The sequence below is a fragment of the Heteronotia binoei genome, chromosome 4 (genome assembly GCF_032191835.1).
Source record: "Heteronotia binoei isolate CCM8104 ecotype False Entrance Well chromosome 4, APGP_CSIRO_Hbin_v1, whole genome shotgun sequence".
NCBI classification, from domain to species: Eukaryota; Metazoa; Chordata; class Lepidosauria; order Squamata; family Gekkonidae; genus Heteronotia; species Heteronotia binoei.
This window is the reverse complement of record NC_083226.1, coordinates 75,145,875-75,159,684: the sequence shown is the minus strand read 5'-3', so window position 1 is coordinate 75,159,684 and position 13,810 is coordinate 75,145,875. Positions and strand designations below refer to the sequence as shown.

The 13,810-nt window shown below is 40.1% G+C and overlaps 1 protein-coding gene across 2 annotated transcripts in view; it reads left to right on the top strand.

Annotated features, from left to right (window-relative positions):
- Positions 1–13,810, top strand: part of SLC28A3 (solute carrier family 28 member 3) — a 95,546-nt gene that overhangs the window by 65,450 nt on the left and 16,286 nt on the right. For both annotated transcript variants that reach the window (XM_060235412.1, XM_060235411.1), the window contains 2 exons: positions 4,634–4,802; positions 7,970–8,167. In XM_060235412.1, the coding sequence (XP_060091395.1) occupies positions 4,634–4,802; positions 7,970–8,167 (367 nt within the window). The remainder of the gene's footprint in view (positions 1–4,633; positions 4,803–7,969; positions 8,168–13,810) is intronic.

Sequence of the window (13,810 nt, the reverse complement as noted above, 5' to 3'; positions counted from 1 at the left end):
AAAACTTCATTAGGGTTTGTAGACTCTTTCGGGATCAAGTGCCGTGTTCTACTGGAGAAAGTTTTCCTTCCAGACGTTTCGTTCTCAGCTGCGGAGAACATCCTCAGTGGCGTTGCAGCCGGAGCAGGCGCTCAGACCTTCTTGGTTGCTGTGCATTGAGTGGGGCCAGGGCTGCTGGAGAGCTGCTATTTGTAGGCTGGAGGGGGTGTAATGAAAGGACAATAGGTTTGTGGGTGTGCCCATTGTTTGGTGGGGCTTTCTGGAAGGGTTGTGATAAGGAAACTGGCTGTTGAATGTGACCATTGTTCTGTGTTAATTGCTGGGAAGGTTGAACATAAGAACATAAGAGAAGCCATGTTAGATCAGGCCAATGGCCCATCCAGTCCAACATTCTGTGTCACACAGCGGCCAAATATATATATATTTGGCCGCTGTGTGACACAGAATGTTGGACTGGATGGGCCATATACACACACACATATATACACACAGACACACTGTGGCTAATAGCCACTGATGGACCTCTGCTCCATATTTTTATCTAACCTCCTCTTGAAGGTGGCTATGCTTGTGGCCGCCACCACCTCCTGTGGCAGTGAATTCCACATGTTAATCACCCTTTGGGTGAAGAAGTACTTCCTTTTATCCGTTTTAACCTTTCTGCTCAGCAATTTCATGGAATGCCCACGAGTTCTTGTATTGTGAGAAAGGGAGAAAAGTATTTCTTTCTCTACTTTCTCCATCCCATGCATTATCTTGTAAACCTCTATCATGTCACCCCGCAATCGACATTTCTCCAAGCTAAAGAGCCCTAAGCGTTTCAACCTTTCTTCATAGGGAAAGTGTTCCAGCCCTTTAATCATTCTAGTTGCCCTTTTCTGGACTTTCTACAATGCTATAATATCCTTTTTGAGGTGCGGCGACCAGAACTGCACACAGTACTCCAAATGAGACCGCACCATCGATTTATACAGGGGCATTATGATACTGGCTGATTTGTTTTCAATTCCCTTCCTAATAATTCCCAGCATGGCGTTGGCCTTTTTTATTGCAAACGCACACTGTCTTGACATTTTCAGTGAATTATCTACCACGACCCCAAGATCTTTCTCATGATCAGTCTCTGCCAGTTCACACCCCATCAACTTGTATGTGTAGCTGGGATTCTTGGCCCCAATGTGCATTACTTTGCACTTGGCCACATTGAACCGCATCTGCCATGTTGACGCCCACTCACCCAGCCTCAACAGATCCCTTTGGAGTTCCTCACAATCCTCTCTGGTTCTCACCACCCTGAACAATTTTGTGTCATCTGCAAACTTGGCCACTTCACTGCTCACTCTCAACTCTAAATCATTTATGAACAAGTTAAAGAGCATGGGACCCAGTACCGAGCCCTGCAGCACCCCACTGCTTACCGTCCTCCACTGCGAAGACTGCCCATTTATACTCACTCTCCGCTTCCTATTACTCAGCCAGTTTTTGATCCACAAGAGGACCTCTCCTTTTACTCCATGACTCTCAAGCTTTCTAAGGAGCCTTTGATGAGGAACTTTATCAAAAGCTTTCTGGAAGTCAAGGTAAACAACATCTATCGGGTCTCCTTTGTCCACATGTTTGTTCACCCCCTCAAAGAAATATAGCAGGTTAGTGAGGCATGATCTTCCCCTACAGAACCCATGCTGAGTCTTCCTCAATAACTCGTGTTCATCAATGTGCCTACTCATTCTGTCCTTGATAATGGTTTCTACCAACTTCCCCGGTATTGAAGTCAGACTGACTGGCCTGTAATTTCCTGGATCTCCTCTGGAACCCTTTTTAAAGATGGGGGTGACATTTGCTACCTTCCAGTCCTCAGGAACGGAGGCAGATTTCAATGAAAGATTACAGATTTTTGTTAGAAGATCCACAAGTTCAACTTTGAGTTCTTTCAGAACTCTCGGATGTATGCCATCCGGACCCGGTAACTTATTAGTTTTTAATTTGTCTATTAGTTGTAGGACCTCCTCTTTTGTCACCTCAATCTGACTCAGGTCTTTCAACACCCCTTCCAACATTAGTGGTTCAGGGGTGGGCAAAAAGTTCTCATCTTCCACAGTGAAGACGGAGGCAAAAAATGCATTCAGCTTCTCAGCCATTTCCCTATCCTCCTTCAGTAATCCTTTTACCCCATGGTCATCCAAGGGCCCCACTGCCTCCCTGGCTGGTTTCCTACTTCTAATATATTTGAAGAAATTTTTATTGTTGGTCTTTATGTTTTTTGCAATATGCTCCTCATAGTCCCTCTTTGCCTGCCTGATCACAGTCTTGCATTTGATTTGCCACAGCCTGTGTTCCCTTTCATTAATCTCACTTGGACTGGTTTTCCACCGTTTAAAGGAGTCTTTCTTACCTTTAACAGCTTCCATTACTTTGTTTGTTAACCATGCAGGACTTTTCTTATACCTGTTTGTGCCTTTCCTAACTTGTGGTAGGTATTTTATCTGAGCTTCTTGGATTATAGTTTTAAATAGTGTCCAAGCTTCCCCAAGGGTTTTGACCGTATTTACCTTTCCTTTCAGTTTCCTCCTCACATGCCTCCTCATCTCAGAGAATTTACCCCTTTTAAAGTTAAACGTGGTTGTGGCGGTCTTTTTGGGCAACTCCCTATTTATACAAACAGTGAAATCAATAACATTATGGTCACTGCTCCCAAGCGGCGCGATCACTTTTACATCTCTCACCAAGTCTTGGGCATTACTTAGGACCAAATCCAGGATCGCCCCACCCCTAGTAGGTTCTGAGACCATCTGCTCCATAGCACAGTCATTGAGAGCATCAAGAAACTCAATCTCTTTCTCTCGACCAGAACACATATTGACCCAATCAATCTGCGGGTAGTTAAAATCACCTATTACGACACAGTTTTTACGTTTAGCTGCTATCTTTAAGCCTTCCATCATATTATAATCGTCCTCTCTCTTTTGATTTGGTGGGCGATAACAAACTCCCATAGTTAAATTTCCTTTTGGGCCCTCTATTTCAACCCAAAGCATTTCTAAAAGGGAATCTAATTCTCTGACCTCAGTCTTACTGGACCGTATATCCTCTCTGACGTACAGAGCCACCCCACCTCCAACCCTTCCCTCCCTATCCTTCCGATATAACTTATATCCAGAAATCACCGTGTCCCACTGATTCTCCTCATTCCACCAAGTTGGAAGGGGTTTGAAGATAAGGAAGATGGTTGTTGACTGTGCTGATTGTTCTGTGGAATTTGCTGGTTGTTCTGAGACTTTCTGCAACTTGTTCTGAGACTTTCTGCAATCTCAGAACAACCAGCAAATTCCACAGAACAATCAGCACAGTCAACAACCATCTTCCTTATCTTCAAACCCCTTCCAACCTTCCCAGCAATTAACACAGAACAATGGTCACATTCAACAGCCAGTTTCCTTATCACTACCCTTCTAGGAAGCCCCACCAAACAATGGGCACACCCACAAACCTATTGCCCTTTCATCACACCCCCTCCAGCCTACAAATAGCAGCTCTCCAGCAGCCCTGGCCCCACTCAATGCACAGCAGCCAAGAAGGTCTGAGCGCCTGCTCCGGCTGCAACGCCACTGAGGATGTTCTCCGCAGCTGAGAACGAAACGTCTGGAAGGAAAACTTTCTCCAGTAGAACACGGCACTTGATCCCGAAAGAGTCTACAAGCCCTAATGATGTTACCAGCCGTGAAAACCTGAAATCTTTGATCTCACAAAACTGGTAGCAGAACAGCGCAGTGGTCAGAGGAAAAGCTGATAAATCTGGTACCCAATTCACTTTAGCTAAAACATGCCAGACAGCCTTAAGCCAGCAACTTTCTCCCTCCCTTATATCTTTGGTTAAATGCTGACCTACCATACAGGTCTGTTGTAAGTAGGGTTGCCAAGTCCAATTCAAGAAATATCTGGGGACTTTGGGGGTGGAGCCAGGAGACATTAGGGGTGGAGCCAAGATCAAGGCTGTGACAAGCATAATTGAACTCCAAAGAGAGTTCTGGCCATCACATTTAAAGGGACAGCACACCTTTTCAATTCCTTCCTTCCTTAGGAAATAATGAAGGATTGGGGCACCTTCTTTTGTGGCTCATAGAATTGGACCCCCTGGTCCAATCTTTTGAAACTTGGGGGGTATTTTGGGGAGAGGCACTAGATGCTATATGGAAAATTTGGTGCCTCTACCCCAAAAAACAGCCCCCCCAGAGCCCCAGATACCCGCGGATCAATTCGCCATGATTTTCTATGGGAATAAATCTCCATAGGGAATAATAGAGTTCCCTGCAGACATTTCCCTCTCCTCCCCCCGCTTTCTGATGACCCTGAAGCGGGGGGGAGGGCCTCCAAACCGGGGGATCCCCAGCCCCCACCTGGGAATTGGCAACCCTAGTTGTAAGGACTGCTGAGATAATGTATGCCTATGAAGTGCTATGTAAATTCTAAGTATTAGCCAATATGTTTCTGATACTTTTCTGACGTGCAGCCTGGTAGATATTTTAAATAAAAAATTCTATCATCAATGAAACTTTTTTTTTTTGCAAGACGTGACCTTTTACAAGGAAAAATGCCACATTAATGTTCACATTTCATTTTTGTTTTCTTGGTGAAGGGATTCAAAAAACTTGTTGGAAGCTGCCAGCCAGGGTGCCTCTGCCTCCATCCCCCTGGTAGCAAACATTGCTGCAAACCTGATTGCCTTCCTTGCCTTGCTGTCTTTCTTTAATGCCGCACTGTCTTGGCTGGGGAACATGTTTGACTACCCACAGTTGAGCTTTGAGGTACTGTCCTACAGGCTTTAAGTTGATGCATTTTCCACCCCCATCCCATAAAAGGATTGTATTTTTTTTTATATTAAAGCTGTGAGCTGTAGCATGCACCCCCCCCCAAAAAAAATAGAAAAATCATGGCAGAAATTACATGACCCCATCTCTTTACTCTTTTGCGGGGCGGGGGGGTGGGGTGGGGTTAATGTGTATGTGTCTGCACCTGGAAGTCATGTCAGCCTCCGGTGTCTGACCTCTACTGGGAGCCTAGAGGATATTCAGAGAGGTGGCTGAATAATGCCTGCCCCTATCCTCCTGACCTGGTATTTCAAGGAGGTCTGCCATCCAAATACTAACCAGAGTCAATCTTGCTTAGCTTCAGAGATCTAATGAAATCGGGCTTGCTTGGACTATCTGGTCAGGGTTCCCATCTCTTTACTTTTAGGTTCTGCCATCCCAGCAATCTGTTGGCTCCACTAAGCCACAACACTGCTTGTGTAGCCCAATGCCTTTGGAAATGATTAAAAGGGTTGACTGATTTCATTTATTTAAAATTTATTCTCTCTTCTTTCTCTTTTGCAATATTTTTAGCTAAGCAACACAACCACAGTCTCTAGCTTTTCCAGTTCTGATGCCTCCTTTATACTTTTGATGCTATGCTTTCTGCTGAGAAGTTTGACTCCTTCTTTAGTGTTAAAAGTGATATTGTCTGTCTCCCTGAACCCTTTCCCTTCTTTCCTAGATCTCTTTTCTCCAATTCCATACTCAGCCCTTTCCTTCCCCCATGCCACTTGATATGCTGATGTCCCAGTTGTCTTCAGCTAAATTCTTATGGGTCGCATTGATCCTATACCTTCCTATATCCTATTACCATTTCCTCTGGCATTATCACCCCCTTTCTACCTCATTATCAATCTATCCTTTTCTCAAACTCCTGCTCTACTGCATTAAAAATGCCTCCATTTCCCCCATTCTCAATAAGCCACTCACCTTTCTAGTCACTATCCAAATTTTCTTCTAACCTTTGCCTCCACATTCCTGGGCCATGCTGCTTTACTAATGCTTTCTCAACTCTTGAGCTCCTACAGTCTCTTTTGCCAGTTACACTGCACTCAAATGGCATCATTGCCAAGTCACTGTTCTCATCCATTTCAAAAATATAGCCCCAATCCTTCACCCTCTTGGGCAGAGGTGTCAAACTCATTTGTTATGCACATGATTAAATGAGCATAGAAAAGGATAAGTTGGATGTGGCAACAACATCAGGGCAAAATGGATATATTAAAAATAGTATCAATAAGTATCAATGGACTGAATTCCCCTTCAAAATGCATGAAAATCTTCAACCAACTGAAAAAACAAAATGTTGATAAATTGTTCCTAGCCCACAATAAACTCATATTAAGAAATACAAACATATTTTAACAATAAAAAAATTAGGCAAAGCATATCTTGCCTCAACACAAACCAAAAAATGTGGAGTTGTCATTTACATAAACAATCCATAATTAGAAGTATTAAAATAATTAAGAGATTCAGATGGAAGATAAAAGGTAAAGGTAGTCCCCTGGGCAAGCACCAGTCATTTCCAACTCTGGGGTGATGTTTCCACAGTAGACTTTTTATGGGGTGGTTTGCCATTGCCTTCCCCAGTCATTTACACTTTACACCCAGCAAGCCAGGTACTCATTTTACCGACCTTGGAAGAATGGAAGGCTGAGTCAACCTTGAGTCGGCTACCTGAACCCAGCTTGGACTGAAATACTGCAGCTTACCACTCTTTAAAAAGGATGTGGACAGACTGGAGCAAGTGCAGAGGAGAACGACAAGGATGATCAGGGACCTGGAGACCAAACCCTATGAGGAAAGGCTGAGGGACTTGGGAATGTTCAGTCTGAAGAAGAGGGGACTGAGGGGGAACATGATTCCTCTCTTTAAGTATTTGAAGGACTCTCACTTAGAGGAGGGCAGGAAGCTGTTCCTGTTGGCAGCAGAGGATAGGACTTACAATAATGGGTTTAAATTAAGGGTAGGAAAGTAGTGGCTGGATATATTTTTTACAGTAAGAATTGTTCAACAGTGGAATCAGCTACCTAGGGTTAAAATACACCGAACATAGATTTCAATTTATAACAACAGAACTTAACAATAACAACAACTGAACTTAACAATGGCCTGAAATTGTGTTTCACTTCCTCCTTTGGGTGGATCAGGGACTGGTCATGGAGGAGGCTATATTGAAAACCATGGTGTGAGCTGTTGCTGTCCTCAGCTGTAGGCCTGGTGGAATATCTCTGTTTTACATGCCCAGTTGTACCCCAACATATACTGTAGAAGAAATCTTGTATTTTATAAAGAAATATTTAAAATTATAATGAAAGTAATGAAAGGGAAAATATCCTATGCATTTTGTATTACATGATTGTCTTTGGGGGGGGGGGGGCTGGGAGAAACCAGCATAGAAAGGGGGGATGCCTGGAAGAAGGAATGGTAAGAGGAAGAATTACATATCTCACCCAATCCCTGGTACTTCTTAGATTTTTTTATGAGAATTCAGGTTCACGTTGTCTTTTATCCCAGTCAACTTGATTGGATGGCTCTACAACTTGTGCTTGGAGTAAGTTTACCAGCGTGAGGTCCAGGACTGTAACTGATCTCCAGACTACAGAATCAGTTCCTTTGGAGGAAGAAGCAGTTTCTGAGAGTGGATTTCATGGCATCACAACCCCATTTAACTCCCCCCCAAAAAACTCCACCCTCCCAAGCACTACCCCACAAGAATTCCCCAAGCTGTAGTTTGCAACTTGCAGAGCTTAAGTTCTTTCTATGTATTCTCTCTGCAGAATTTATAATTTCATCTATCTCTATCATGTGTCCTTTTGGTGATGTTCAGTGACCCACGAAGCCTCTGATTTTCAGTTTTGTACCACTTATACTTGCTGAGAAATCTGAAATCTTTCCTTATTTTTGAACAAAGGCATACCCTCATAACTTTTAGGCTAGATAGCTGCCTGTGGAATATTCCTTTATGGTTGCCTAAGAAGCTACAGTTAGTGGAAAATATATCCAGCCACATCTTGGCTCCTGTTGATAGCTCAAAAAATTGTTCTGCAAATAGGTGATTATGTGATCAAAAAAATTTGTGGGCTTTATGTCTTACCTTATTTTCTGTGTTTCTGTAGATCATTTGTTCCTATGTCTTCATGCCATTTTCTTTCATGATGGGAGTAGACTGGGAAGATAGTTTTATTGTTGGTGGGCTCATAGGTTACAAGACTTTCTTCAATGAATTTGTGGCTTATGAACAGCTTGCAAAATTTATCCAGCACAGGAAGGAAGGAGGAGCAATGTATGATGATGGCAAGAAGCAATATATGAGTGTAAGTATTATTCTATAATTTTTTGATGTATTAGAACCAGCCTCCTCAGGGATTCCAGGAGCATAACACATACCAGATAAAAGTAATCTGTAAATTGAAAGCCACTTTTGCTGGAACTGTATTGTTATAGCAATGGAGCCAATTATTAAAGTGAATTTTTATGGCATAATATCTCTCTTAGGAACAAAGGGACAGGTAGGAATGAAACACAAAGAAAAATAATAAAAATGGTTTTTGCTGACCAACCATTCAGAAGCCATTTTATAAGGAAAAAAACTGCCTTAGACCTTAGTTTTTCCACCCATCTGAAAAAGTTCACAGCAGTGATGGTCTCTACCATGTACCCCATCTCTGCTGGGTGGTACCACACCAATATGCATGCCATTTGCTATGGCAGGCCATAGGTCACAAGAGCAAGGAGGCCTGCCTTGGCATATCTCCAAGTATGCCAAATATGGGAACTCTAGGCAATGGCCTAGATCCACCTAGTGTGCAGTCTGGCATTGTCCTTTTCCCAGGGCCATTTTCCTGGTCACAATTTCTCCCATCTTCTTGCAGCCCAGGAAGGGAAATAGTGTATAAACTGTGGCATCATGCTTTGTTATTCTAATTTTTATTCTGTTATTTGAATTGTGACCCAAACACACTGCAAGAAATGGAAGCAGTGCTTAAGTAAGCAGGGAGCTTGAAGAAGTCTGATATCTCAGAAGGTAGATTTACAGGTCACCTCTTAACCCTTGGAATGGAGGACAGCTGGAGAAGATTCTTCTCTACCACAACTTTTTGTAGGACCTGAATCTAAGACTCCCTGGTTAAAATATCATATTTTATCACAGATTTAACTGAATAAAACAATTTCAGACTGAGCTAGAACGGTGGGCTGCTTCACATGACCCTCTAAGAAAGTGAGGAAGTGGGTGGCAGTGATCTGTGCTGCATCTTGTTCAAGGTAAAGGGGCTGTCCTATTGCTTCACCACAAATTGTGCCAGTGATGAAGCACTAAGGATTATATAATCAGCATAAGTGAAAAACATCAGCTTCTGGGTTTGGGTCATGGAGGATTGAGCTGCTTCTCAGGAGAGAAGCAGACCAAAGCCTCTGCTCTGGGCAGAGAAGGTGATCCTAATGCCTGCTGCCTACTTCTCCCAGGCAGGGAGAAGGCCAAGACATGCATATTAAATTCTGAGGTGATTTACTTTGGCTGACAAGGAATTCCAGTAGGGTTCCTTCTTGGCTTTGAAGAGTCCCTAGAGAAGGATTGCATTCCAACGTCTACAGAGGACTTCTGGGGTCATTAAATTGACTTAAATTCACCGGGATTCAAAGCTTCTTTGGAACTGTTTAGCATCTATCTGTGAAGAGAACGGTGTTCAAAAGGATAGTGACTTTAAAGGTAAAAGATCTTTATCTATCACTCCAGGACTAAAATAAGACTTACTTGAAATAAAGACAAAGGTCTGGATCCAAATACGTTATTTTAAAGTAAAGAAGATAAAGGAGGGGGTAAATTTGGGACTAACGAAATTTGAGAAACAAGGTTAAAAGAGGAAAAACAACTTCTGTTTTGAATACCTGTGGTCGGGCCAGACAACCCCCTCTGAAACAGAACTGCTGACTTGATGGATGTCACAGGAAATGGCGTCATAGAAATATCATGAGACTTCTCAATCATTGAAAATGAGACTTCGTGGCAAGAAAGGAAGGAAGTAGCCATTAAGAGAAGGGAAAACTGCAAGCCTCCTAGCCCTCTCTAGGACCATAAATCGTAGAGAAGTACCAGTGGCCATTAAATGAAGGTCAAAAGTTTAAACATTTTTTAAAAGAGTGGAGCTGGCAGAAATCATCATTAAAAGGTGAAATCTATTGGATTATATGCTTTGAACTAATTTTGGAGCACTCCAGGAGAAAAAGGAATTTTTTTAAAAAAAGGGGCAGAAAAGCCGCGGACACCATTTTGAAGAAAATAAAACTTTAAAAAATTAATATCTCAACTTAGGAGCTTCTGGGAACGGCGATTTTGGGCTCATCTAAAAGGGCATGCTTTAATCTATAAGACTGTGTAACTGAAATTCGATTTGGGGACATCAACCTCAGAACCTATTTTAGCAATGGGCAGGCAGTGATGTCTGTGCATAAATCAGAAGCAAGGCAGATTCGTACGAGGGCTAGGTCACTTGAAGAAGCAAAAATGGCTAAATGGCAGGAGGCAATAGAAGCCATGGAGGCAAGACTGGCAAAAGTAATAAAAGATTCAATAACAGAGAGTAAGAAAGAATTTAAAAAGACATTGAATCCAGTGCAGAGAAAGAAATCAAAAAAGAAATTGAGGATCTCAGGAAAGACTCTCAAGCAGTGTTAAAGAAAGTGCAGGAGGTAGAAGAAAAGGTGAAAGACCAAGACTCAAGGATTGATACAGTGGATTCCACTATAAAAAAATGCAGGAGAAAGCAGTACTTCAAGATTGTAAACTAATGGAAAATCAGATACGTCTGAGAGGGGTGCCTGAACCTGTTGAGACTGATTTATGGACACATATAATAAGAATCATTGCTGAGTTTTTGGGGGATGACTCTGACGAAACCAGTTATTTTCATGACTATATATATACAGGGTTAACTCAGACTATGCCAGAAAAAATAGATTACCAAGAGATGTGGTAGTAAAATTTGTGTCAAGAGATATGGTGGGAAAGATTCTAAGTAAACAATTTGAAAATACACTGGAGGTGGATGGCAGTAGTGTAAGAATCATGAAAGAATTGCCAAGAAAAGTCATAAATGACAGGAGACTGTATAAAAAATTGACTGAAAAGCTGTGAGAAAATGAAATGAGATATAGATGGATACTTCCAGAGGGTTTACGTTTTGAATACAAAGGAAAGAGATTTACAATTACAAGCACTCAAGAAATGACAAAGTTTTTAGACGAATATAAGGAATAAAAATAAAAAAATCATGATGGATTACAAATTAATATCTTGGAATATAAATGGACTAAATTCACCACAAAAAAAGAAGGGCAACTTTTCATTGGATTAGGAAACAAAAATGTAATATAATTTGCCTACAAGAAGTACACATTAAACAAATATATTACAAATTTTTATGGAATAAACAACTGGGTCTGGAATTTTGTTCATTGCCTAAGGAGAAAAAAAGGGGTGTTGTTTTTTATGTTAAACAAGAATTAGACCCAAAATTGATTTTTAAGGATGATGATGGTAGATGTATTGTGGTGGAAGTGATGTTGAACTACAAAAGAACTTTGTTATTGGGATTGTATGCCCCAAATGGAGCAAAAGACTCTTTCTTTAAAGACATTATGCAACAATTAGACCAAGTGACATATGAGCAAATCATGATAATGGGAGATTTTTTGTGTAAAACAATTTTATTAATTTGCAATATATTGTTATAATATTCTTAAAGAAATAAAAGAATCAATACAAATTTAATACTAATACATTACATTTCCCCTCCTCCTCCCCCCCCCTTTTTATGACCCCCACCGGTGTTTACTTAAACTGATAAAAATACAATTTTATCAAACCAAGAATCTCCATATTGAAACCTTATAACAATAAAAAAGAAAAAAATGAGTATAAGAGAAGTCAAACCCTATATGTCCACCTTCATCCTTATCCTTTCACCTTTATCCAATAGAAAAAGAAAACCAATACTACATAGTCTTTTAAGATTCTTGTAAGTTTGTCCATTTTACTCCAAGACGTAACTTTTAATATCCAATCACATTTTTCTGGTATTTTATCTTGCTTCCATAACTGCGCATATGAGAGCAGATACCACACCATCGTTCTATCTTGTTTCGGAAAACTTTCCATTTGTAATCCCAACAGAAAAAAGTCTGGAGACCTCTTAATGTCATAACCTAAAATTTTTGACATTTCTTTGTGAATCATTTGCCAAAATTGTCTTGCCTTTTCACAAGTTCACCACATAAGATAGAAAGATCCTTCAATCTTTTTGCGTTTCCAACATATATCTGACACCTGATTATTCATTTTTGCCAATTCATTTTCTTAGGTGTCATATACCATCTATATAGCATTTTAAAGCAATTTTCTTTAATGTTGTAACATGTCGATATCTTCCTAGAGTTCTTCCATAAATACTCCCATGATTCCATTTGTATTTCTTTGTTAAAATTAATTGCCCATGTTATCATTTGAGATTTAACTACTTCATCTTCCATAGACCACTTCAATAATAATTTATAAATTCTTGACATCAACTTTTCATTATCACCCAACAGCATTCTTTCCAATTCTGTTTGCTCCTGTCTTATACCTTCATTTTTGATGTCCTGTTCCACCGAACTCTTAATTTGTTGCAGTTGAAACCAATTATATTTATACTGTAATTCTTCAATTGATTTGAGTTCCACCTTTCCTCCCTCTATCTTTAATAGTTGATTGTATGTTAACCACATCCCTTCATCAGTTTCTGAAGATAATTTTATTACTTTTGTTGGCACAATCCATAGCGGCTTTCTCTCATCACCATATTTTATATATTTTAACCAGGTACTTAGCAGATTTCTTCTTATATAATTATGTGAGAAAAAACCATCCATCTTATTTTTCCCGTAATACATATATGCATGCCAACCAAAAATATTTCCATGGCCTTCTAAAACCAACAATTTCTTATTTAATAATGTCATCCATTCCTTAATCCACACCAAACACACTGCATCATGGTACAATTTTAAATCCGGCAATTGGAAACCTCCCCTTTCTTTTGCATTTAAAATTTTAATTTTGATTCTTTGATTCTTGGTTTTTTCCCGGCCCATACAAATTCTGAAATTTTCCTTTGCCATTTACTAAATTGTTTATTGTCCTTCACAACTGGAATTGTTTGAAAAAGGAACATAATTCTTGGTAGAACATTCATTTAATTACAGCAATTCTGCCCAGCACAGACAAGTTCAATTTATTCCATTTTATCAGATCTCCATCAGTTTTACGCCAGAGCTTCTCATAATTATTGTTATACAAGTCTATATTTTTCATAGTAATTTCCACACCTAGATATTTTACTTTTGAAATAACCTCACACTTTGTTACACTTTGCAGTTCTTCCTGTTGACTCTTTGTCATATTTTCACACAAAATTTTTGATTTTTCTTTATTTATATAGAAGCCTGCCAGTTCTCCATATTCTTGTATCTTATGAAGCAGCAATGGTGTTACATATATGGGATTTTCATTGATAAACATTACATCATCAGCAAATGCTCTGTATTTGTAAGAAAAACCTCTCAATTTCAACCCCTCTATTTCCTTATCTTCTTGTATTTGCATAAGCAAAATTTTTAGTGTCATTATAAATATCAATGGAGATAGAGGGCAACCTTGTCTTGTTCCTTTACTAATTATCATTTTTCCTTCAAATCTGCATTTATAAAAAGTCTTGCTTGTTGTTCCATATATATCGCCTTAACCATTCTTATAAAATCTTCTCCTAGTCCCAATTTCTCCATCACTGCAAACATAAAATCCCTATTCACATTATCAAAAGCCTTCTCTGAGTCTGCAAAGAATAATGCCACTTCTTTTTCAGGATGCTTCTTATAGTATTCAACAATGTCTATAACAGTTCTGATATTATCTCTGATTT